Genomic DNA, 26,944 nt, shown 5'->3' on the forward strand with positions numbered 1-26,944 from the left:
CCGGGCTACAAAAAAAACAAAAAAAAAACAAAGAAAAGACTACGAATCCGGACCCAACCACAAGATCGCGGAATAATGCACAGCATAGTGAATCCAGAAAGATTCACGCTGCAAAAGTGTTAGTTATTTTTAGGATTTATTCTATTTCCAGAAGTATGTTTCTATTTTAGTTTTTAAAGGATACATTCTCCTGAAAAATGTATTTGCAATACTGTTGTTCACTAAAATTTCACTTCATCCCATCTTTGAAATGTATGTTTACTTTTCTTGCCATATTGTTCCCAAGAATAATGTCCCCTACGTGCCCTGCTGGACTGTGTTTTTTCTTCGCTCTGGTGCTGCATACTATATTGCAAATGTTCTACATTTGGTGTTTCGGCACCTTGAGACCCTTTTTTAGGTCTCGGCTGCGAAAGGCTGCGCTTGCGCAGTCTCGCTCCGAGATTTAATGAGTTTGAGTGACTTTGAGAAGAGGGGCTTGCACCCGCCCCTCTTCTCTCCTGTTCTCCATTGGCTGGCCTCTTAAATGCTGGCCAGCCACTGGAGAAGAGGTCCAGTCACTCCGTTGAAGCCCCGTCCTTTTCGGATCGGGGGGCGTGTTTTTTGCGAGAAGTCTCAGGGAGGAGACAACAGCAAAACACGCCCCCAAATCCGAAAAGGACGTGGCGTTTCTCTGAGGCATTTTCTGCTGTGCCTCGGAGAAAGGCGGTGGTGTGCTTGTCCTCTCCCCCTGCTCTCGGCTCATGGGAATATCTCCTATTTGAACAATATGCTTTCACAAACGCATGCTGCTACAGTTTTCATTGTTGTACCTCGAGGCCCATATGTGTCTCGTGCTGCGAGCAGCCAGTCCCTGCCCTGTTTACAGCTGCCTAGGAGGGCCTGCCCAGAAAGCCCATATGGCTGTCCAGCCTAAATGCAGCTGGCACATCGTTCTCACCGGCTGTAATCGCGTCCCTCCTGCTTGATAAGCCGCGAACAGCCCCGGGCAGGCACAGCCTCCTCGAACAGGCACCTCCCACTCTCTAACCCCCGTCCGCCTCCCCGCTTCCTGCCCCTGCCTTGGTCCTGACGTCGCTCTAATAGCAGCAAAAGGCGGGTATTTTCTTTTCGAGAGGGAACCCATCTCCTGCTGGAACAGCTTTGAAAATAATATAGTGGCTCCCGGCCTGCTCCCCCTGAACCCTCTCTGCAGCCCGGCTGACCTTCCGAGCCCCGGGAACAACCACTGACGCATGCTGCTACAGTTTTCATTGTTGTACCTCGAGGCCCATATGTGTCTCGTGCTGCGAGCAGCCAGTCCCTGCCCTGTTTACAGCTGCCCAGGAGGGCCTGCCCAGCCTAAATGCAGCTGGCACATCGTTCTCACCGGTTGTAATCGCGTCCCTCCTGCTTGATAAGCCGCGCACAGCCCCGGGCAGGCACCTCCCACTCTCTAACCCCCGTCCGCCTCCCCGCTTCCTGCCCCTGCCTTGGTCCTGACATCGCTCGAATAGCAGCAAAAGGCGGGTATTTTCTTTTCGAGAGGGAACCCATCTCCTGCTGGAACAGCTTTGAAAATAATATAGTGGCTCCCGGCATGCTCCCCCTGAACCCTCTCTGCAGCCCGGCTGACCTTCCGAGCCCCGGGAACAACCACTGTAAGCGAAGGGACAAGTGCGGCAGCTTCCATTTATCCCGTTTCCTGTACAAAGACTCGGCTGCGGCTCTCCCTCCACCGCACTGGACTCCTGTCATCCGAGGATAGCGGGTTTGGGTGCTCGGTCGCTGGGAGGAGCATGGCCCCGCCACATCGCTGGCTTCCCCTTTATCTGCTCCCGCTTTTCTCCCTGGCACTGGCCTCCAAGCTGAACATCCCCAAGGTGCTGCTGCCCTACGCCCGGGGGACGAAAATCAACTTCACCCTGGAGGCCACGGAGGGCTGCTACCGATGGTGAGTGTGGGGTTGCAGGGCAGGGAGGGCACGGCGAGGTGACAGGAAGCAGAGCGTGTCTGCAGCGGGAGCGTGAAACCGCCGCAGGCCTGCACTTTGCAAGCCTGGGGCACAGCCTATTCGCTTACCCACGTGCTCACAATGCTCTCATGTGCGTGCATCGCACCCAGACCAGTGCACTGCAGCTTCGTGCATTGAACACATGCAGAGCTCCGAACCACGTGCTCAGCTTGAACCCAGCGCTTCTAAACACTAGCCCGGCCCCTGAATTCAAGGGTGGCCGGGATCACAGCTGTTTTGTACACAGCAGAGCTTCCAAGCATGTAGTTACGCATTGTTGCCAAAGCTATCCGACACAGGCATACTTTAACAATCGGGCATGTATCACAAACGCATGGAACGGATTGCCGTCTATGAAATGATGTGTGAACCATTGCAGAATAACATTAAGGCAGACAGACATGAAACGGAGAGAAGGCTACACTCGGAAGTAGAGGGTGGGAGGCGAGGAGAGGGGCCATGAATCAAGAAAGGACAGGAATCAAACGGAAGTAAGTCGAGGTCAAGTTTTCATGAAGGCTTTTAGAGAATTTCTTAACGAGAAAGCCATCAATTTGTGGATGTAAGCAGTAGAAAGATACATTATATACATAACACCCTGTATACGGGCAGACACCTCAGACATTCAAGTCAGAGGGTACTGATTATTTAAACATTAACAGCCCTGGTCTGCTGTGTGTCACACCTAGAGCAGCACTTTAAAAGATAGCTCGGGGATCCCAGGGTCTGCACTCGGCACAGGGGGTGGTGCAGCAGATGCTTTCTGTAGGAAAAATGTCTTTTAACGATCTCCCCTCACTCTTCTGCATATATTTACATAAGGGCTAGCACCTCGTCAGGAGCGAAACACACCTCACAAATGAAAGTGCAAAGCAGTATGTGTGATGAGAGCGAGAAACTACCAATCCCAGATTGCTTTATGCTTCACGTTACGTGGGCCGCTTTAAAGCTATGAAGGCTGCTGGGGCGGCCACTTGTCTCTTTCATCATGCATTTGTGCGGACAGACCACGCCCCTCACCAACATGTGATAGCATATCATGAACGCTGAGACAGCTGACCATGTGATATTTTGTGTGCATGGGGGGTCTGAAGTTAGTTTTTGGGGTTATATGCTTGTGCAACTGCAAGGTCTTTGCTTTCCTGACTCTTTTTGAGATTGAGTCAAAAAGGTGGGCTTTTTAGGCCATGTGGTCCATGCACCAAGAGTTCCCTCCTCATGGTGGTTGAGGGCAGTGTGTCTGTCAGAGAAGACCCAAGGCATCGGGTCAGAAGTAGTCGTAGTCACAGAAGTTGTTGGTTGGGCCTGTCAGGTCTATGTTGTCGTGTGCTGCTCAGTGTCACCCCATGGTGTCTGCACATTGCAGCTGACCGGTGGTTTACTTTGCAACAGTTTCGATGGTTCGGCTTTTCACTGCAGAGACCCCTCCCCCCTAAAGAGCAGGCCTGTCAATATGCGTATAAAACCGTAATACTTTAATGGGTCATGCTGAGGTCAGTTTGACAAAAGGCAGCACAGGAAGATTGGGTAGTGATAAAATTATGAACTTCCACAATACCAAATCCACCTAGCTCCTCGCCCGTCCTTCAGCAAGAGACCAGAGATCCTGACGGCAATGGTGCTGAGGGTAGAGGTGTGGCATAAAAATAACAATCATATAATCATTTTGCTGGAATTAGACTTACAAATAAGAATACCGTTTTATTTGAAGACCCAGCTCACTTTATTCTAATGTTAAGGTTCTATGTTTTTTCTGTTTTATGAAATATTTAATTTTGAAGCCAAATCCAGAAAAAAAGGTCCTTGAAAAAATCATGTTCCTGATGATTTAAATTCAGAGTGGCTTTTTTCTATGAGCAGCTGCGAGAGGCTCCTAAGCAGGTTGCTTGATATGTGTGCGATTCAAATCATATGCTAGGAAAGCTCTGAGGTGGAGTGGTTCATGTAAATCAGCCCACTCCCGGCAGCACAGTACGGTTGAATGTCTAGCAGTAGGATCTCCAGGGCTTCTCCCCACAGCACAGTACGGTTCAATGTCTAGTGGTAGGATCTCCAGAGCTTCTCCCCACAGCACAGTTTGGTTGAATGTCTAGCAGTAGGATCTCCAGGGCTTCTCCCTCGAACCTTTATCGTTTGTTACTTTCCCACCAGCAGATGTTTCCTGTTCAACATTTTCTCACATTTAGGGCCATGTGTACAAGGGGAGTTGCTTGGCTCTTGCACCAACCAACATGGTGCAGGCACGAAACAAGCCAAAAATGCGATTTGTGAAGCCGTGCAAGGACCCCTTGGGTGGCTCTAAGCGGCTTCATGAATCTGGAGTGATAAATTGTGACTAAACCTGATATAGCTACAACAAACATGTTTTAGTGGATGGGACAATGTTTATAGGCTACTGAAAGAGATCTTAAAAAGCATTTACAATGCAATGGTCTCGGCATTGTTAAAGTTAGAGCTATTGGCATTGCTCATGCCATTATTTTTGTTTTTAAAACATCTCTCTCTCTCTCACAAAAATAAGACTTATTTTGGTGAGAGAGACAGAGATGGTTTAAAAACAAAAATAATGTCATGAGCAATGCCAATAGCTCTAACTTTAACAATGCCGAGACCATTGCATTGTAAATGCTTGTTTACAATAGATAATAAAATTACAAAGCTAAAATGTTACAAAGCCATTCTTTGGCGTAACTTTAAATTCAAGTAAAAGAGACTAGTAAACTAAAGGCAAGGCTTGAGAAAATGAAATTCCATTTTTAATGGAATATTTTTTGCATAAAAAAAAGTAGGACTTCCATTAATATAGTTTTTACATTTATAGCAAGAAAATGTATAGGCAATTCAAATCTAGTTTGCAACCAGATTTTTATTTATGGTGCTAATTTAGATACTATTGGATAAGGCATTCAGTAACCTTGGTTACGTGAAAGCTTGCAAACTATGACTCAAGCAGAGAATAGAAATCTAGCACGTTTTCAAACTAATATTTGCTTCACAATAGCCAATGAAGAAGCCAATGAAGAAGAATGTTAGTTAGAATGAAAAGCTCTAAAACAGGTGGCATGGATCTAGGCTATTTCATCTTATGTTTCATAAGTAGGACAAAATCAAAAACAGGAGAAATGCTGCAGTCACTCAAGAGGCCATAAACAAGTTAGAAACTATACGCTTCTTACCTGTGGACTCAGCAATCAAGAAGGTGAGCACAGTGCAAGAGATGGTGCCCTTTCATCTACAGTAACAGGTAGCACAATCTGTAAACTTTAACCCTGCAGGAAGATCTGCATTGAGTAAAACAGTATGTACTAAATCTTGAGAATGTGCTTGAAGCTCCTAGATTTTACAAGAAAATACTGTGACTCTAAAAAAGATTTTCAAGTTAGCCAAATATATCAAATATTCTAAGCTAGTGGGCTGCTAAAAGCAAAACGGTTATACTCCTAAGAAATCTCATGGAATTATTCTAGACTTACTGGCTGCTCATCTATTCTAGAGGTAATGGCAGTCTCTCAGAACTTCAGACTCTGATAAAAAAAGATGCATAAGTATGTATATTTTCTTGCTTGAAAAAGGCAGACTTGAATTCGGTATCCTTAGAATGGTATTTTTTTTTACCAAGGTATTTGCAACCCTAAGACGAAAAAGTGAGCTAACTTGTAAAAAGAGTTACATTTCAAGGCTATTCTTTGATGGTTATTTGGCTTACCAAATAATTAATTTGGCTGGAGAAATCGTAGTGCCTGAGTAAGATGACTATTGGATATTCAAAAGTATTTGAGGTATTAGACCTTTCCGTTCCTTAGTTTAGTTTGCTAACATGGTTTTAGGCTGATGTCCGATTGATTGAATGTACTGGCAAAAACTCTTGGAACGGTTGTCTACTTCATCGAATGCATCAGATTTTTCTGAAACACTAATTTAATAAAACAGCAGAGCAATTTATATTTAAACTTCACTAATCAATTGATATTTCCAAGTCAAATGATGACATTTTCATGCTTTTTCTTTTCCAGAACAAGCAATTGTATCCTTCCAGAGAGAGACAGAAATTAAGAATACTTCGAATTACAGAAGATCAATTTCAGACAATGATAACAGCTAGGCAATCACTGGTGAAAGAAGAGCAAACTGCTGTTTCTTTAAAGCTTCTTTCAGTCTGTGCCAAACAATTTCTAAAACATATCAACTGCATCTTCGGTGCATAACCAGATCAAGCCCATTGCTGGCTAACTTTCGTTAAGTGTCATTTAAATAAACTCAGGAAAGCCTTCCAAAGTGTAAACTTAATTGGCCTTATGAATAGATTACCACTAGAGCAACCATATGGTCCAGAGTATTGGTTAGAACTTAATTCCAACGGAAAGTAAATCTTTGAATAAGAATAGGTCCTGTCTCCTGAAAGGAAGGCGTCTCAACACAAGACTTTACACTTCAATCCTCCAGAAAATGCCCTCTGATGGACGGACACTAGCTTAAAATTCAAACAGCTCACGTTTAAGAGTTCATCTCGATTATTACCTGCAAATCTTAAGTGATCTCTAAGATATTAGTTCACTGGGTTCTTAACATATTTAGAAGGTTTGGCAACTGCAGAACCAGCACTGGCCATTTAAGACTTATTTCAAGAACTGAGTCACATGTGCCATTGTGCACAAAAAACTGCTAAGCTCAATAAATATATTCAAGGTATTAAGGAAGGGAAGATGATACTACAGATTTAAGGATTTTTTCTTTAAAGAGAATCAAAAACAATATGGCCAAACAAAATAGGAAAAGGTGGGAAAACATGAAGAAAGAATTGTTTTTGAACTGAAGCATTAGTTTCCTTTCAAAAGCTTTCTAAATAACTTTTGCTTACCGACTGGGAGGAGTTTGAGTCAGACTCCGCAGACCCTACGTCGTTGAGGTTTTGGGAGCTGTCTGCCAGACTTTGGGAAAGAGGTCCCTGAAATATTAAGGGAAGAAATAAAAACATTTTTATACGTTTTCAAGGAGCCCTCGGCAACCCATGTGAGGAAGACAATGGACGACTAAATTAGACCGCTATGTACCCTCAATGTACTACTACGACTACTACAAAAAACCCTTTATTTTCAGCAAATGTAATATGTATGTATATGAAGAGATTTAAAATCAATAGTCCCTTCCAGCACTCTCCAACAGCAGATCAAAATGGACTAGGTAAAGGTATGCCAAGCAAAACCTTGTTGGCAATGTTAAGCCACATGCAGGGAAATAAAATTTAACTAAACGGCACTGTATTCCAGTGTCTCATATAAGGATACGCATACACTTAAAAAGACTCAGTTCAGTCTTTGTGCTACCTGTTTCTGAAGATGAAGGTATGCAGCATATCAATATGCCACCATGAAATTAATACACCCAAGAACTTGCGTACCCAGGTGTCAAAACATGACGATAAAAAAAAAAAGCTCTTTCGATGGTGCACCATGTGCAGATAGAGAAAAAAAAACTGGCATGCATATAGTTCAGGAGTCCAACTACGGCACATACCTCGAAACATTACTAGCATATACACTAAACTGCAAGCTGTATTGGAAACGTGAGCGACAGCACAGAAAATATCACAAGAGCACAGGACAAAAAAAAAAAATCCACTTACCCCTGCTAGTTGGCATGTGGAATCCCTTACCTGCCCCGGTTTGGTGTTTTCCATGGCGCAGTCTGGGATAATTTTAGAAAGCTGAACGATCCAGTTATTAATCTTATCCCGGCGCCGACGCTCCACTGGGAGAGGAAAAAGGAAAAAACCCAAGATGTTAATTGTGTTCTACTTTATCCCACGTGGAAGCCTCTTCTAAATGTGGTCCAAGATGCTAAATATCAAAATCTGCTCACTAAACATTAAAACATGGACGATATACACAATCAGCACAGGTGTAACTTGAATAATATTAATTCAAAACTGCAGGACTAAAGTGCCATCTTGCATATGTGAAGTGAACACCCTGTAGATAATCCATGAATGCAGAAATAAACACAAAGTGAAATGATTTCTCTTTCTGACTCAACATAAAGATTTCTTTTAATCCATTAATGGGGTTAAAAATTATGGAAGGGCAGTTACCTGTAATGCTTGTGGTCCATTATGGGTATTTAGTTTGAATAAATCAATATAAAAAAAGCTTTGCCCATGACCATAAATTTAAAACATTTTAGTATGTCACATTTTGAGTTTGAAATTCTCTTTGTTTGAACAAACGTAGTTAAAGCCATGTATGACTTTTGGTTTGGTTCCTTTAATGAGTGCAGAAGATACACTGGACTAAAATGCACTGCAGTCAATGTACACAAATCTATTTCAAACTATGCCCATGTTTTAACAGGGAGGAGGATGGATACCAATTCAGTGAAAAATACTTGATATGGAGAATAAGAACTACAGATTCGATTTTAAATCAGCACAGCATTTTCTGTGATATTCATGAACATTAGAATAGAAAACTAAGTTCATCCCATACCTTTATACAAACAGGTTGATTGAGATGCCTGGACCACTACGTTGCTCATTTTGGAGTCCTAACCAGTGCAGTAATCATTGGCAAGCTCGATGTCTGCTCTTCAAATTTAAGCAACTGGAATCATGATGAAGCTGAAGTACCTTTTCTGTAAATGAGCCCGGTGTATGCTTAGAAATGGTCTTTCGATAACATGCAGAAAACCATTCATCTAGCTGAAATTTTGGTGACGTTGGAATTACCCAAGACCTTTTCTTTCAGTTGCGGAAATCTCTCTGCACAAGAGTGATGGTTTGAGAAGAAAAACAAAGGGACGGATGCAAAAAAATAATATGGTTTTAAGGGTTGAGGAACAGGAGTTTCTAAATTGGAATTTTAAATTACTTTGCCTGGTGCATGGAATTTGAATCAAACTCACTACGTCACGTAATGTTATAGGTAACCTTATAAGCTACTTTCTAAGAGCAATCCTACGGATCGGTTTTACGGAGAAGTTCAAATAATGGAACAAGGCTGCTTTGGTTCAAAGGAATCCATTTGACTCCAAAGCAGGCGAATGCTTTCTAACTTTAAGAAACCTTCATCTCTGGGATGGGGTAAAAAAAATTTTTTGCAAAAGGCAGGGACTGGCTGCATTTGTGTTTTAATTAAAATTGAATTAGATCTAGGCAAATACTGAAGACAAGACAGTACCATTTCTTCTTCGCATTTTCTCAGTTCAATTGTACTTTTCTAGGCCCACAAAAAAATTTAACAAATTGCTTCCAATGGAACGCATAGGACAATTTATGGGAAGAATACTTTCAAAGATGAGAAAGAAGAATCAGAAGTCTGTACTTCTGCAGTAATATTTAAGTGACACAGGCACTGGTGAAGGATGTTACCAGTCATCCTAAATAAGCAATCCTGCTTACGTGAAAGCCACCTGTATGGCTCTTTGGATGGACATCATCCTCATGGATACTTGGAAGTAATGAGAAGCCTCCCATAGTGTGCTGTTTCAACTTAACTGCTGCTTTGGAGAAAAGGAAAATTGGATGAAAAGCATACATAAAGTTTCCTGATCAGTATATGAAAGGAATATTCCAATGGCAGCTTGGTTCTTGGAACACAGGTACAGTCTTGATCATTTGCATTCTTTGAAGTGGAAAGTAAAACCAGGTTCTGCATTACCCATACAAAGAAGAGGCCTTCAGGCATCCTGTTGTAAGGTTCCCATTCATGTTCTTTCAGGCGATGCTTGCTCATCACATCCACATCTGTGTTCAAGATTTGTGGCAGGCAGATTACTGTCAAGTGACCATTCACAACCGATAGGCTTTACCAAAGATTGTTAGTTTCCCTTGCAAGTTCTAGATGATGGTCCTCCCAGTCTGTTCTGATTATGTATTGTAATGTTACCTATTTGTAGACGGATAGTGTTAAATGTTATGGTGGCAAAAAGGACAATGCCAGCTGGACTGCTCTCTGCTCTAGTTTAAGCGGTACAATTGTTCCATCAGGGACCATTCTCATTGATCTCAACGGTTGACTATGTGAGCACACCTCTTGTGTATTGAACTACCTAGGACGATCAACTGCAGAAGAGAGCACCATTGCTAAATTGTTGTTCTTCTGGTGCCACCAAGAGCATAATTTAAAAGTCACTGTAGATGGTTACTTTCTCATTCAAGTCCATGTTCCCTGGTATTATGCCCAGGTAAGAGTAGATGAAAATCATTTTCTAAAAGCTGCCACAATGCCCTGTGAGGAAACATGTAGGGCTAATTTCAAGCGGAAAAAGTCGCATTTTGCATACATGTCTATTATGAGAAACATTAACATGTGTGTATGAAAGCAGAAGCATGTATTCTCTAAACCTATGGCACACGTAAAAGCTCTGTTTTAAAGTTAGGTGTAACTGACTTAGAACTAAAAGCCTGAATTTCTCTCACTCTCTTGAATGATACATTTATTAGCGGTGTTGGGGTTTAGTACCTGATGATATTCGTTCTCTCTCTCAATGAGAAATAGCATCATGGAGATATTTGTTCCTTTGATACCTTAGACGCCATGACAGGTTCATTATTCATGAAATTTTTAAAAACCCTGCTTATGTCTGCAGGAAAAAATGTTTCTGTGCATTGGAAGAAATCATGGATTGTGGAGGGGGGAGCTCCAAAGCATGAGCCTATTATTCTATAGAAATTCTTGACTCATAGGTCTTTTATTATGCACTGTCAATTTCTTTTATGGTTCCACCCACCTAGCCACTCCTTGGAGGAGATAAGAATTAGGAAGTCATTATATTGAAGCAGCTGGTACTTCCCCCATGAGCATTTGGTAATGCTGTTCCCCATTGTTGCTGGTAGTTTGCATCTATAAGTATTGGCAGAAATCTTGGTTTTCTTTTTATTATGTCTGGTTTTGTAGTCTTTGCTGGTATGGTATGTAAACTTACAGATGGTTTTTAGTATATCTTGAACTGGACTTTCTTTTGCCAGTTTTTTGCTTCTGAATCTCCACATTCACATGAACAAGACTAAATCCAGTACATTGGGGACCCTGTATCTTATGTTGAGCATTCTGGCTTAGTGAAGTTAGTTGTAATCATGAAATTAACCTTAGGACGACAACTTAGGAAGAACAATCAGCCGTCAGTTCCTCTTCAATTTTCCGATCATCGGTACTGGAATGCCTTACTTGCCAATTACTGCTGTCCCTACAATCGATAGGTAAACCAGTGCAGTATGAGTCAATGAGTAGTCATAATAACCACATAGGCCCATGGAACTAATAGTAGAGAAAGATAATAAGATTGCCTTTCAAATAGTTTTTCTACAGTGAGTAAGTTAGGATGCCTTTATGTGTAATTCTTGTGGAACTCTGAGAGCATCAAGGAAACGAACCAGCGCAGGATTCGCCAATGTGAATAGTGGCTCCTGAACTAAAGCACAAAAGTCAATATCATGCCTCTACCCAAAAGACAAATATCAAACAAGCATTGGCATAGCCAATAGGTCTCGCCTTTGGGACCTTATAAGTGTTTAGCTGGAGCTAACGGTTTTACTAAGGTGTGTAAGCTGCTTTGTAGAGTATTGTGGCTGCTGTGCAGCATATTGATATTTTATAATAAAGTGTTACAAGCATTTTTGTTACTTTATATATCACCAAGAAGATATTGTGCACAACTGAACAACCTTATTTAAAAAAGAAAATGTATAAAACGTTTTGGTATGGGGGCGGGTGGACATAAATAATGGGAGGATGGAGTTTGGAAATTAGTTGCTAAATTATAAGGCAAGCAGCAGACGGACAGTAGGGAAGAATGAATAGATGCCATATTTCGAGGGCGTATTGAGGCGGTGCTAAGGTGGTGATGTGCTGGTGCAGAGGTGATGCATAGGTGATGCTGAGTGATACTCAGGTGGTGCTGAGTTATGTTGAGGTGGGGGTGCTGCGCTAGTGCTCAGATGGTGCTGAGCTGGTGCGTACTTAATCTCCCTGTACCTATCAAAAAATACCTGTGCCCTTATGTAATGTAACTGATGCTCATGTAAAAGCGCTTCCATATCTTCAGGTTGAGTTTGAGCTTTATAAAAAATAAAAACATAAAATAAAAAAGGGAGAATTTTCTGGATGCGAGAGAAAGCAGAAGATATACTATATTTAACCCACCTCATCCACTTTAAAGTGTGAGGCTTGAGGAACGGAAACAAGGTAAAGATACAGTCACTCCATGTGAAGCTGTCACCCAACAGTAGGGCTGTTTGGGTTTGTAGTAGTTAATGTTTTTATTAACAGCTAGAGGTGGACTCGCCGTAGACGTCGCAAGAGGCCCGGGTCAGAATCAGTGACATTTCAGCATTTCTAGTGTCTGCCGTATATGCTCTTTCTGTGACAGTCGCATAGCAGGCTCCACTATGAAAGGCCTGTAGGGCAGGAGCAAAGTCAGTGGCATGCTAGGTGCGTGACTGCAGGCCCAAAGGATAGTAGTAAAGTAATTTCCAATTTGTAAATTGTGGGGTAGTTGCAAGCACAGTTAACCATTTAATAAAAAGTAATGGCACAATGTAAACAAAATATTATAATGCATCAAACGCTTGCTGTTTCTCTGCTGTGGTTAAGGAACTAATGTTAAAAAGAGTATTTCATAAACCAATATATCGGTTTTATAATAATAATCACTTTGCTGCAATCAACAAAGACTGCGTGACCTTGCAAAAAAACAATAGGAAAACAAACCGGAATCACGGGTATTCATCCATGCACACTGGAGCATGTTAAACATCGCCATCCACTTTAAAGTGTGAGGCTGGAGGAATGTAGGCTCAGTAAAGATACTGTAACTCCGTATAAAGCAATTGCCCTAGAGTGGGGCTGTTTATGTTTGTAGTGGTGCTTCAGGTGCCTCGCCTGGTCGGCAGGGCTCCAAAGGATACGAAGTGCAGCTCTCCTGGAAGATGAAAGAGTGAAAGATTTAAAAAATGCCAGCAAACTGAGAGGTGTTTGAGCCCCCATTGTGGGCTGGACGCTGGCAGCAAACTCTAAAGAAGGGGTAAGCCCCTGCTGTGGAGGAGATCATTCCAACCCTATGAATTTTAAGAAGCCACAGTGCCAGTAACGTACGTTGGAAGCATTCGTTCTAACCGTAGCAGGCATGCAAACTCCAGCTGCTGACACTCTGAACCAAACCAAAGCAAGCAAGTGCGCACGTCCCACGCTGAAAGTTAAAGCGACCGCGAGCAAACAGCTCTTTTCAAGCACTCGTGCCGGCATGCACCTTGCGAGAGCGAGCAGCGGTGCGCGGGTCATCTGTTTTCAATTAGCGTGCTAGCTCCCGCAAGGTGGATGCCAGCACAAGTGCTTAAAAAGAGCTGACCAATTTCTAAAGGTCATCTTCTAGGGTAGTGCATGCACGCTGCCTAGGCGAGACCTAAAAAGCATGTTTGTAAGTTCTGAATGGTTGTCACTAGAGAAATGAGTCAGAGCACAGATTAACTTTCTTATTATGTCAGTATTCCTAACATCTGAGAAGAAGGGATTGCGAAAGTAAGGGAACCAGCTATTGCTTTCAGTTGGAGCATCTCAAATACGATCACATAAGACTTTTGAGTAACACAGCTTTTATAAGGACGCTTATGGTTACTCTGTTGAGGGCACTGTGAGAAGACGTAATGTGATTAACAGGGTAGTTATTTAGAACAATGAATTCCAAGAGGAACATTTTATGGGTGCCATTCTTAACCAGTGTGCTTTTCCAGTGTTCAATTAAACCACTTGATCTCCATCTGGAGCAACTACACAAGAGTAGAGGACAACTGTTCTTATAGTGGATGAAAGATTGCTGATCCTTGGTGCCTTGTTGATCAGATACCACAAAGGTCTGTACTTAAGGAGGTGTAGTATCACGAAACCAGAGCTGCACTGATAGTACTGGTGGTTCACCACATTCTTGCAATGGAAAAACAGACATGTAGCTACTCTGATACAATAATGGCAATGTTGCCCTCCTTCCTCACAGGACAGAGGGTGGCACGTTTATCTCAAGTTCTGGTGTTAGGTGACAGTGAATCCTCAACAGAAAATTAAGTTGAGAGCAAGTTTCAAAGGCGAATAGGATCTGAACAGCAAATAAAGTCTTGATGTTAAACCGCTTTCTGGCAGGGCTGTTGATGGTATATGTCTTCACCAAAAGACCAGAAATTACTATAAAGCAATACTTCTCATAGGCGCTCCTTCCGCTATTGGGCTGGGACTCATCAAGTCACCTCTACAGGCACTAGTACTTTGTTGTGAACCCAAAAGGAGAACACGATCTTCTTTCTTACACCAAAGGCCCAGCAAGGTCCTCGGGCAACCTCCCTCCTTATCTTTAAGCCTCTGCATGACATTTCCAGACAAATGTTACAATCCTCAGTAGTGTTTGTCTAGTGCAGACACTAAGTTATCACTGACAGTATACAGTTCTTTGTTTTTCATGTTACAATCTCATTTTTGGGGTGTTTTGCCCTTTGTTTGCTTCCATTGAGGTAATTAAAATAATACAAAACGAGAACAATGACCAGAAGGTTAAAACCTGGGAACGGGAATCTGAGTGGTTGATGGCATGGACTGAGGAGCCCAAGCGGAGACAGATTCCATAGAAAAATTCCAGAACTGTTTGTTTGTCCAATGTGTCTTTCCATAGGTAGAATATTGTAGGAAAGTAGCAAGTTTCGACATGGTCACCCCCACCCTTTGCCAGGTAATTGATGTGATTTTGACTGGAAGCATACTGGATTACTGCTAACCAGGTCCCCAGTGCCAGAGCTCTTTCCCCAAACTGTATAATTGTTTACCCAATTGTCAAAACCTTTAGCACCTTCTGTAAGTTCATAGTAAATGGTACCCATGGTACCTAGGACCTGAGGTACTAAAGAGGGTCCCTAAGGGCCACAGCACAAATTGTGCCACCCTAAGGGAACCCTCACCAAGCACATGTAGGGCTGCTATCGTAGGCTGCATATCTTGGTGGAGAGAAAAGCGAAAACACAACATGTCCATGTGTGCCATGACTCCCAACGCCACCAAGACCATGACCACCATAGCGGTTTCCCCTGCTTCCCTGCGCTAGCATTAATCTTCACGCGCTACAGCACTCTTCAACTAGGCCACCCAGGTCCTGAAGATGATCCTAATTTAACAGGATCGAAACGCCGTCGACCCTTGCCCACCAGCTTACATACGCTTCAGGCGCTTTTGAATTTTGGTTCTCAAAACATTGTAAATGACAATTTATGTATCGAAAATAATTTGTGTGTGAACCTTTTTATCTTGAATATATTTTGTATTGTCTCCTGCGCCGCAAGCTGTGGTGTTCTTTCACGTTGTCACTTGCGCCATCACTTCCTTATCACAAGCACTATGTACACTTTTCTTTAGGGTTGCTTTGGCATTTATGCCTAACAGTGCTGTTACAACTGTTGTGTATACAATTTTTGGTCTTCTGAAAATATATGATGCCCAAGGGCACATTTAACAAATATCTTGAAGCCTCTCGCTCTTTGTTTTTTTGTTGTAATATTTTGTATATACGAATCGAATAAGTCTTAATGAATCCGGCTGAGATATTGTTGTATTTATATTATGACTCCTAACGCTGCATGTGGCCATAAGGTGGGATAAACTGAGGTGGACATGACTTTTCAGAAGAAGCTATCTTTATAATGGCACACTTAGGAAGTCTGTGAAAAGGTTAGGCCCACTTCCAACAGGAAGTGGTCATAGAGGGGGTGTAGTGACCTTAAGGGTCAGTAGCCCATTGGCTACTACCTTACACTCCCCATAGTGGCCCTAAATTCAGTATTTAGGAGAGCCTCTGGCAGTAGGAGAGCAGATCCTGGCGACCCGACGAAAGAAGACGGACAAGAAAAGTCGTTCAGCAATAACAGAAGACCCAGCAACTGACTTGGCGCCAACCCTGCTGGCCTGCTTGCTGACTTCGCGTATTGCACCAAAAGTCGACTTGTCCTGCAGCTGCCGAGTCCCCAAAACCCGGGAGACCCGCTAGCCTTCGCCCAGGAGCCAAGACCTCCTGAGGGACAGCGGAACTGTCCCCTGCATCCTGCAGAAATCAAAAGAAGGACCAAAAGGACTCCAGCCCCACCAAAACCAGACTTGTCAAGCACCACTGCACCAAGCACTCCCAGCCCATGTTGAAGTGGGCCAAAGGTGTCATAGTGGCCCTCAATCCCTCAAAGTGCTGAGTACACTGTGGAGTATTTCCTCGTATACTCCCAGACGTCGCCTGGAGCCTCAGTTGGCACGCCCCCTCAACCACAAGTGTTGTTAGATGGAGAAAACTGACACCCCAAATACCCTCTGCACCAAACACTTCGTTTTGGAGAAGAACAGGATCAAAGGTGTCCCCAAACATCGCAAGAACAGAAGCCACTCAGTTTCAGTGGACTGGTCTCACAGTCCCCTCCTGCAGCCTCTTTCTACTGCAACTGTTTTCCATAGGATAACATTGGGCACCCAAAACTGCTTGGCACCTCTGCACCCGGCCACCATCGTGCCGCTGGTGGTGTTCTGATGGTGCTGCCTTGGACTTTGCCCACCACTCACCTCAACTCCTGGAGAAGGGTCCCGTAAGTGGCTGACAAGAATTTGTAAACCGCATAGGATTTTCCTTCCATAGGTTAAATGCTGATCTCAAAAATCACACTGTAAACTTTTTAAACTGAAAAAAACATACTTACCTGAACGATTTTCTTCTCATGCCTAAACATACATAAAGATACTTGCTAATTTAATAAATTGTTGTGGATCTCCTTCTTGAGTCGTGCGTCTCATTTATTTACCATTATGTGCATTTTCAGATGGCTTGCACTTCACTGTGTTAAGCCCAAGGCTGCTCGACCACACTGTTGTAAATTAAGGCAGAATGTGATTAAGCATTTACTGAAAACATTAATGCTTTCCCTTTAGATCATGTTTTCTTCGTTATGTTGACCGAAGTCCGGACTCCATTTTGTATTGACATGCTGCCATGTGTTCACCACGAGGAGAGTCCGACCTCTGTGTTAGTTGCTCTTGTAATCTGCCTAGCAACAGTTTATAAATAGCTCCCTCTTGTCCATCTGGCGCATGCCCAGACTTGACCACATCTGTTATAATTAGCTTTGCTTGACCATGTGTTTTCGCGGGCTCAAAGAGTGTGTTAGCTCCGCCCATGTATTGATTCAGTATCGAGAATGACCATAAACGGTAATGTTCTTCGGCCTCACGTTGTATCCACCCACTATGAGCCCCTCTGTTGTGTATAAAAGGGGACTGTGTACGAATGTTCTTTGTGCTACTCCATGCAATACTGAAGAGTGTTGTGTGGATTGTAGGACCACCCTTAAGGGTTAATAAATGCTGTTTTTGTACTTTGCAGTTTCCGTGCCAACTTCCTTATAGATTCCGTTACAGGAGAGCGAACCCTTGTGCCTTGCGGGCCTAGCTGGGGCCTGTATTCATCAATTGGCGCCCGTCACGTGGGGCTCATCGGCGACTCGGATGCTCGAAGGACTGGTCGCGACGAAGGTGAGGAGTTTGGCCGGGGACGTGATCACTGCCAGCGGCGTCTTAGCCCTGGCATCCCGAGGTTTTTCTTCCTTCCCTTCCGAGCTGACCGTCTGGGTGGCGCCGGTCATCGACTGAGACCTCTTCTGTCGGTCCTGCCGTGAGAGCCGTTTGGGCGATTGTGGAGCTTGGCAGTTGGAACCTGGACTCTTGATTGGTAAGAACCGTTGTACGGTACTTGCTCCGAGTTTTGAAGCCTGGGTTGGCTATTTGAGTTTGATTGATGATGACTAGTCATATTTTGAATTTGTCTTTGTGAAAATATATGCGTTGCAACACATATAGGCAGGTAATGTGGAGAGATTTCTCCGGAGCTGTGTAAACTTTGAACGGCGCAACGATTAAGTGCCATTTTTCCTTATAATATTGCATATTTTGCATTATTCCTAGCATGCCTGCTTTTAGCGCACTCCGTAAGTGGTGCTGCTGTTTTGGTAACCGGTTGAACCTCGAGGAATCTGCTCCAGCTCCCCCGGAGGGGACTCCTAATAGGGATATGTATGTGAAGCATGGTCTTTCTTCCATAATTTACAGCACGCTATGGAGGAAATACACGAGGAAGGATCCTGAGTTGCGATGGCCTTTGTATGGATCATTTGATATACGTAAGATTGAGTATGTGGAACAGTGTATGTGTAAACGACGTGCTCGTCAGGATATGTTTGAGTGTGTGCGATTATGGGTGAAGGAAGTGCGTGAGCGAGAGAAACGTGAGAAAGCGCTGTTTGATAAAGAGCAACGGAAGAATGATCATGTGCGAGCGCAGGAAGCGAAGCGTCGGGAGGACAAAGAGCAAACGGACAGACAAGAGAAAGAGCGTAGGCTACAGGTCTCGGGTCAATATGTTGTTCGTCAGCCACTTTATCCTGTCCTTAATAATCCTGATGATGATTTTTATTTACTAGATCGCTCTCTGCCCCCTTATGTTGGCGCATCTGCTCCGCGGCCGCAAGATTCTGGCCCGGCTCCGGGTAAGGTAGACACACGGTCCATGTTATCGGCCGAGCATATGGCTGAGCTTCGGAAACTTTCCCTCCGTGCCCTTAAGGGCAAGATATCTAAGGAGGACTTGTTCCATACTTGGGGGTCGTGGCAAGATAGAGAGAGGGTGTATTTTCTGTCTCATTTCGCGGATGAAGTAATTGCTGCTTTCCGAAAATATTCTAGTGTCCTTGAGCCTGACGAAGTGTCTTCGGATGCCGGAGCATTACGTAATGGTGTTTTTTCTCCCCCTAAGTCTCCTGAGGCGGCTCGGCGGCTGTTCGCTTTGCGGGACGAGGTGCTGGCCCTTAGAGAGAGAGCACGTCAACAAACGGAGGAGGAGAAGCAGTCGGATTCGTCTGCAGCAGGGGGCCACCCATCCGCCTCCCAGTCAGATAAGGATGACATAGTGCATGCTAAACCAATGCGAGAGGCGGCGCCTTTGTATGTTCCTCCTAAGGGAGCAGGGACTAGCTCGGATATTAACTCCGCCGATGCAAGGGGATATTTTGTATATAACTGGGTTTACACTCCATGGCATAGGGCCGATGTTATGGCACTAAAGAATGCGTTGCCTGACCCCCGCAAGAATCCAGCGGCCTTCTATGAAGAAGTCGAGGGGGCCTTGAATTCTTGCATTATGACTTTAGCGGATATAGACCTGTTCTTTGGCCTTATCCTACCGCCGGATACGTGGCGCTCTGTCCGAAAGGTAGATGATGCGGTTGCCTTTAAGGCCCGGTGGTCTGACCTTGAGGATGAGGATAGGGAACGGAAGCCTGCACAGAAACCACCCCAGAATATTTGAGATCTCCCCGCTGCTATTGTGACTAAGTTGAAGACGATTATCCCCCCTAAAAAGATTGACTGGAATATGTTAGCTGCATGTAAGCAGAAAGTTGACGAGTCAGTTGCGGACTTCTTTACGCGCTTTGAGGAGACGTTTCATGATTTTAGTGGCCAGTCGCTTACTGACGACACGGGCCGCCACCTTTTCGCGGACAAATATGTGGCTAATCTGCTACCAGCAGTTGCGGCCCGGTTAAAAGCGAGCGAGAGTTCCTGGTCCTCCGCGACGCCGACGGCTCTTCTGACTATCGCTCAGTATTATGAGCGTCAGGAGCACGAGGCGAAGGGCCAGGAAGAGAAGAAATCGAAAGACCTCAAGATTAAGGTGATGTTAGCACAAGTATATGGCCCGCCCCGACGGGGTAATAATAGAGGAAGGGGCGGATCTTATGGTCCCCCTCCGGGCCGATCTGATTTGAATAGGAACCAGTGTGCGTATTGCAAGCAATTGGGCCATTGGGCCAGGGATTGCCCAGTGTTGCGCGCTTCCCGTCAGGGGCATACTCCGGGTGGTCCGAGAGGTAGAGGGGGTTCCTCGAACTTTAGAGGGAATTCTAATGATAATGCCCGTTTCGATACTGCTGGGCAGCACCGAGATAGCTCAAATGTTTTCGATCGCCAGCACCAGTATCATGTATCGGACATCGATCGATCGGGATATCACGATTCTCAACATGCATAGGAATGCGTTGGATGGGGGTCTGAATCAGTTGAGGTGCCGGTCGATCAGACGGGTCCTTATGTATCGGCTGAGGTCTTAGGTTCTACTGATCAGTTCCTAGTAGATACAGGAGCGACTCGTAGTGCATTGTCTAGGTACTTGGTTCCGGGGGCTCCCCCATCCGGCTCAGTGGTTACATCGGTAGGGTTTGACGGTACACTTTCCCGAAGCCCTCTTTCACAGCCCCTTACATTTAAGGTTGATTCTTTTTCTGCGCCCTGTCCGTTTCTGCTTGCTCCGTATACACCGGATAACATTATGGGCCTTGATATGTTAAAGTACTTTAGGGCTACAATCCGCTGCTCCCCTGAGGGTGTGAGGGTGATCTTAAATGACAACTATTCCAGGTCTGGGCGGATGTGTACGATATCAGAGGATGCGTTGTTGGCTACCCTCCCCCGAGCTTTATGGGCAACTTCGGACACAGATGTGGGACAAATGGTGATTCCTCCGGTCCACATTAGTGTCCAGGAGGGGGCGGTGCTACCACGCCTCCCGCAGTATCGTATTTCCCAGGAGGGCGAGGAGGCTCTCATACAGATTGTGCAAGACTTGATAGCAGTAGGGGTAGTGGAAGAAGTTCCCTATAATATCTGTAACAGTCCGATTCTCCCAATTTTGAAAAAGGACACGGATGCGAAGGTCTATCGGTTTATAATTGATTTGAGGGAGGTAAACAAGATCGTGATACCTCAGTACCCGGTGGTTTCTGATATCACGACGTTGCTTACCTTGGTCCCGCCTACGGCGACCATGTTCTCAGTGATTGATTTGAAAAATGCCTTCTTTTCTATTCCCATTCACCCTGATAGCCGATTTCTTTTTGGGTTCACATTAAACAATAGATCTTATCGTTTTTGTAGAATTCCCCAAGGCTATACAGAAAGCCCTAGTATTTACAGTCAGGCTTTGAAACGACAATTGGATTCCTTTGTTTTGCTCGAGGGGGTCGCCCTCATTCAATATGTCGACGACATCTTGTTGGCGGCTGACACCCTGGAGTTGTGTGAAAAGAGCACGTTATCCCTACTTTCCTTTTTAGCATCCCACAATCATAAAGTATCCAGGAAGAAATTGCAATTCTGTAGACCAAAGGTGACTTATTTAGGTCACCTTTTGTCTAAGGAGGGACGTGCACTCACACCAGATCGTATCCAAGTAATTTTGGACACACCGAGACCATCCACGCAGAAGGATGTGCGTGCATTTTTGGGCCTTGTTTCTTTTTGTAGACAGTGGATATTGGGGTTTTCACACATAGCTAAGCCATTGTTAGCCCTTTTGACAAAGGACACGCCTATCCCAATCCCTTGGTCAGATGAGTGTGATGCTGCTTTTCAGCAACTGCGACAGGCCCTTTGCTCAGCACCAGTGTTAGGGACCCCTGATTATGCAAAACCCTTTTCGTTGTATGTGCATGAGAAAGATGGATGTGCGTTGTCAGTTTTAGTGCAGATGCACGGCGACAAGCAGCGCCCTTGTGCATACTTTTCGGCTGTGCTTGATCCTGTCGCCCGAGCATTACCAGGGTGTTTTCGCTCGGTAGCGGCGACAGCTGTGTCAATACGCCAAAGTGAAGGAATTGTGTTGTCCCATAAATTGTTGGTGTTAGTTCCCCATGCTGTGGATGCCCTGCTTAATCAAACAAAGACGCAGCATTTGACCAGCGCCCGCTTAACGGGATATGAGCTGACGCTTTTGGCTCCTCATATTACGTTGAAAAGGTGCGTGACATTAAACCCGGCCACATTGTTGCCATACCCCGAGACCCAGCCTGAGGCGCAGAAAGCGCATGATTGTATTCTTGTGACTGAGGAACAAACAAAGGGTCGTATTGATCTCCAGGATACGCCCTTTTCAGATGTAGATGGAGAGTTGTGGGTAGACGGATCATGCCTGAAGCTACCAGATGGTACGACTTCAGCAGCGTATGCAATTACCACATTACACACGATAGTGGAGACAGCACGCATACCACAGAAATCAGCTCAAGCAGCGGAACTGATAGCATTAACACGAGCATGTGAGCTCAGTACAGGATTATGTGTGAATGTTTATACAGATAGCCGCTATGCCTTCGGAGTAGCGCATGACTTCGGCCTACTCTGGAAGGAGAGAGGGTTTTTAACGTCACATGGAGTACAGATAATGCATGGAGAGTTAGTTCATAATCTTTTAACTGCATTGACATACCCAAAGAAAATTGCCATTGTTAAGTGTAGCGCCCATAGGAAAGTAGTTGATAAAGTTGGGAAAGGGAATGCGTTAGCAGACCGAGTAGCACGAGAGACTGCGATGCAGCCCGGCGCTACTGCCATGTATGTAGTAAAATCACAGGTGGAGAGATGGCGTGATGCGAAGGAGGAAGTGCGAGAAATGCAAAGGACCGCTTCTGATGAAGAGCGGGAGAAATGGGCTAGCGAGGGAGAGTTGGATGATGAGGGTTGTTGGAGAAATAAACAGATGAATAGATGGAAGTTACCCACGGCTTTCGTACAACCTATGGTTCAGATGGCACATGGGCTAGCACATGTTGGAGCTTCCGCAATTGTGAAATTGCTTACCCAAGTCTGGGAGCATCCAGAGATTGCTAGCACGGCAAAGAGGGTGGTGCAGACCTGTATGATCTGTCTGAAGTATAACCCAGGGAAAGGCACTCGAACTCCAGCAGGAGGATTTGCGACGCCCACTGCACCCTTTGAGGTTCTGCAGATGGACTATATCCAGCTTGAGCGCTGTAACAATTTGAAGTATGTTCTAGTAGTGGTTTGCGCTTTCAGTAAATGGGTTGAGGCGTACCCTACGAAAGACAATACTGCAATGACCACGGCGAAGCTACTGCTAAAAGAGTTTTTCCCCCGATATGGCGTTTGTAGACTTCTGTGGAGTGATAATGGCCCTCACTTTGTAGCGGATGTTATAAAGTATGTCTTGAAGGGCCTAGGCATCACTCAGAAGTTTCATGCCGTGTTCCACCCTCAGTCTGCAGGACTAGTCGAGAAATATAATGGTACCCTGAAGCTTAAGATCGCCAAAATCCAAGCTTCAACGTCTTTGACTTGGCCAGACGCCCTGCCGCTGGCGTTATTGTCAATTAGGTCAGTGCCACACTCTCGAACCGGCCTTACGCCATACGAAATCGTATTTGGACGCCCAATGAATATTTGGGGTCCACCTAGGCCTAAGGCGGTGTATGATGTACCTTGTGTAATGATGAGCGATTATCTGGCACAGTTAACGGATAATTTGGTTTCTATTCATCAACAGGTCCGAGAGGCGCTCCCTGATCGGTCTACCGGCGAAGGACATGGTCTCCGGCCTGGGGATCATGTCATGGTGAAGGTCTTCGACAGAACGAACAGTTTGGAGCCGAGATGGGTCGGACCTGAGCAAGTCCTCCTTGCAACGAGGACGGCAGTGCGAGTCTCGAACAGGAAGAATTGGATCCATTCCTTGCACTGCCGAAAGGTACCGCCCGGATTGGTGGAGTCTGCCGTGCTGACCGATCAACGAGAAATCCTAGCAGCAGAGACAGGCCGTGCTGCGAAGCCGAATGACACTGAGGAGCTCTTTCCGGACCACACGACTTCTGGAGGAAGGCAATATCATCTTCGACCAAGGAAGTAAGGTTTCCAGTGCCGGGACATACTGTCAGAACGGCCCTTGGGTTAGTGAAACGGAGAGCCGATGAGGCAAGGGGGGGGGATCAGCCCTGCATTAGTGTAGTGACACCCGTCTTGGCCCGCTGGTGAAGAAATCAACCGCTGCCCAAGGGGAAGAGTTCTGACAGACTTTTTAGTTTCAGGAAGATACCAGGGTATAGTTTCTTTTGACATGGAGAAGAAGAAAATCCTTTGTGCGTTGGGGTTCATGCTAACAGTAACTGTTGTTGGGATAACCACATGGTTTGTGGAGGAGGTAACTCCTGCTCGGAAAACACTTGTGTTGACAACTCCGGTGCCCGAGGAGCACTACTTTTATACATTACCGTACCAAGAGTTGAAGCATCGACAATCCTATTTGAATAACACTTTCATTCAGATGCTGCATCACACCCACGTTGCTACGAACGCTACGAACTGTTGGATATGTGGGATGATGCCAGCCCATCAGAAGAAAGGAGGAACGCCATTCATACCACTTCCTTTCTCTCATAATGGCTCTTGTAGAGCATGGTACACTTTGCTGTTTGCCACTCGGAAACCGACAGTGGGACGATTGCTTTTTAGACTTAATAAAGAATGCCATCAGGACAAGAATGGGTATCCACAAGCGAATGGGACAATTTGGGAATGGGAAGAGTACCGACCGGACAATGAATCCATTCCCTATATCTTCACGAACACCAGAGACACTGTGGGGAAGGACAAATTCGTAATCCAAGTAGCACAAGCTCAAGCGGACCTGTGTGTCCAGAGTGTGGGTTTTATCCCTGTTGGTGTCAGTGATTGCATAACCGTATTGAATATTGACGGGCTGAACAACAGTACCTTCCTAGCGTCCCATAATACTTACTTTGTATGTGGAAATAAAGGTTATTACCGTTTGCCGGCTGGGTGGTCTGGGGTATGCTATGTATCATTCCTATTACCTCCTGTATTCCTAGCACCCGCGTCATATCATAAGGATTTGAAATTGTTGAATAATGTGACTGTAAACAGGTATAAACGTACTCTATCAATTGATGATGTGGATCAGACCGATACCAGCTTGCAACAGTATATTGATTTCAACTTAGGGCTGTTTTTCTTTGTTGGAGCCGCTTTGAACAGTAGGAAGATCCGAAGATTAACAAGAGTGGTAGAAGCTGTGACCAATCAGACTGCTGCTGCTCTTGGGAATCTTACGGAAGAGTTACAAATAACTAGGATTGTTGCATTGCAGAATCGTATGGTATTAGATGTAATGCTAGCTGATCGAGGTGGAGCCTGTAAAATTATTGGAAGTAGCTGCTGTGTGTTCATCCCTGATCATACGCCATCCGTTTATAACGCCATTAACAAGCTGCATAAAATAGCAGCTGAAATCCACACAGAAAACGGCACTTGGTCCTTTTCTGGATGGTTTTGGGCATTGGTTACTGCCTGGGGATGGAAGGTTTTAACTGGTCTCTGTATTATTATAGCAATTCTGTTCTTTTTCTGTATGTGTATTCAATGTGGACCATTGTGCTGTTCTGTATGCATTTCATTCTGCATTCCAGATAAGAAAGCTATTGCCAATGTTGCTCGCCAAAAGGGTCTAGCTAAAGAGGTTAAAGGAATGATGATAATTGACATATATGATGATTATTCTTGGAAGCCAGATGTCTTCAGTAAATGCTGAAAGGGTCGTCTGTTGTAAATTAAGGCAGAATGTGATTAAGCATTTACTGAAAACATTAATGCTTTCCCTTTAGATCATGTTTTCTTCGTTATGTTGACCGAAGTCCGGACTCCATTTTGTATTGACATGCTGCCATGTGTTCACCACGAGGAGAGTCCGACCTCTGTGTTAGTTGCTCTTGTAATCTGCCTAGCAACAGTTTATAAATAGCTCCCTCTTGTCCATCTGGCGCATGCCCAGACTTGACCACATCTGTTATAATTAGCTTTGCTTGACCATGTGTTTTCGCGGGCTCAAAGAGTGTGTTAGCTCCGCCCATGTATTGATTCAGTATCGAGAATGACCATAAACGGTAATGTTCTTCGGCCTCACGTTGTATCCACCCACTATGAGCCCCTCTGTTGTGTATAAAAGGGGACTGTGTACGAATGTTCTTTGTGCTACTCCATGCAATACTGAAGAGTGTTGTGTGGATTGTAGGACCACCCTTAAGGGTTAATAAATGCTGTTTTTGTACTTTGCAGTTTCCGTGCCAACTTCCTTATAGATTCCGTTACAGGAGAGCGAACCCTTGTGCCTTGCGGGCCTAGCTGGGGCCTGTATTCATCAACACTGCCCCTTAACAGAGCACCTTGGGTCTGCCACAGCAAATCCCCTCTCTGCTCATAAGGGAACCACTGGACTCTTTACACGATATATCTCATTTCGAAATACCATATAAAGAGCCTGCTTTCTACCAATAGCATTTGTGAAACAGAGCGCGCACACAGGGTGCAAAAGCAAAGGGGAAGAAATTAAACAAAGTAAAATAAAATCACTTCTTTCAGAAAAAAAGTGTAACAATAATACCAAGCAATGAAAATGCGATAGGTCTCGCCTTTGATTAAGTTAAAGACATTTGCTTTGCGAATTGTATTGTATAGCAAAGCAAATGGCTTTAACTTGATGAAAGGCAAGACTTATTGCATTTTTAATGCTTGTTTTCCCTTGAGGAGAACTTCCGGAACACCACTTGATAGAGATATTCAAATATCTGAAGAATATAAATAAAGATTTATACAAATGCATTGTTCAGATGAGTGATGTCAGCAGGAGGGATCATGGGAGCTTGCTGTGCAAAACTTTCCGTTCTGCTGTGAGCTGCATTTGTGTAGCAAAAGATTCACTAATCCTTCACAGCAGAGTGGGGCTGTGAGCAGTGACGTACCCCCATGCTATGAATGGGGCAGTAATGGCGCACTAAAGTCAATGACGGGACAGTGACCTGCCTGCGACAGCAGATGTTCCTCTCAGCATCTGAATTTGCAGTGTGTTGGCACTGAGATCCCTGTCCCTTAAAGAAACAGAGCAGATAATGCCCCTTATAGTAAGCAGCCACAACAAAGAATTACACATTATGAATGGGAGGTGGGAGACAGCATAAATCAGTCGGTAGGACCGCTGTCAGCTCCTTCCAAGTCGGTACAGGCAGAGAGAGAGCGAGCTCCGCAGTTACCTGCTGCCTTC

The 26,944-nt window shown here is 44.6% G+C and overlaps 1 protein-coding gene across 3 annotated transcripts in view; it reads right to left on the reverse strand.

Annotated features, from left to right (window-relative positions):
* USF1 (upstream transcription factor 1) overlaps positions 1-26,944 on the reverse strand; it is a 140,417-nt gene that overhangs the window by 25,858 nt on the left and 87,615 nt on the right. For all 3 annotated transcript variants that reach the window (XM_085639049.1, XM_085639051.1, XM_085639050.1), the window contains 2 exons: positions 7,647-7,741; positions 6,852-6,938 (listed from right to left, as the gene is read on the reverse strand). In XM_085639049.1, the coding sequence (XP_085495175.1) occupies positions 6,852-6,938; positions 7,647-7,741 (182 nt within the window). The remainder of the gene's footprint in view (positions 1-6,851; positions 6,939-7,646; positions 7,742-26,944) is intronic.

The sequence above is a fragment of the Triturus cristatus genome, chromosome 12 (assembly GCF_964204655.1).
Source record: "Triturus cristatus chromosome 12, aTriCri1.1, whole genome shotgun sequence".
NCBI lineage: Eukaryota > Metazoa > Chordata > Amphibia > Caudata > Salamandridae > Triturus > Triturus cristatus.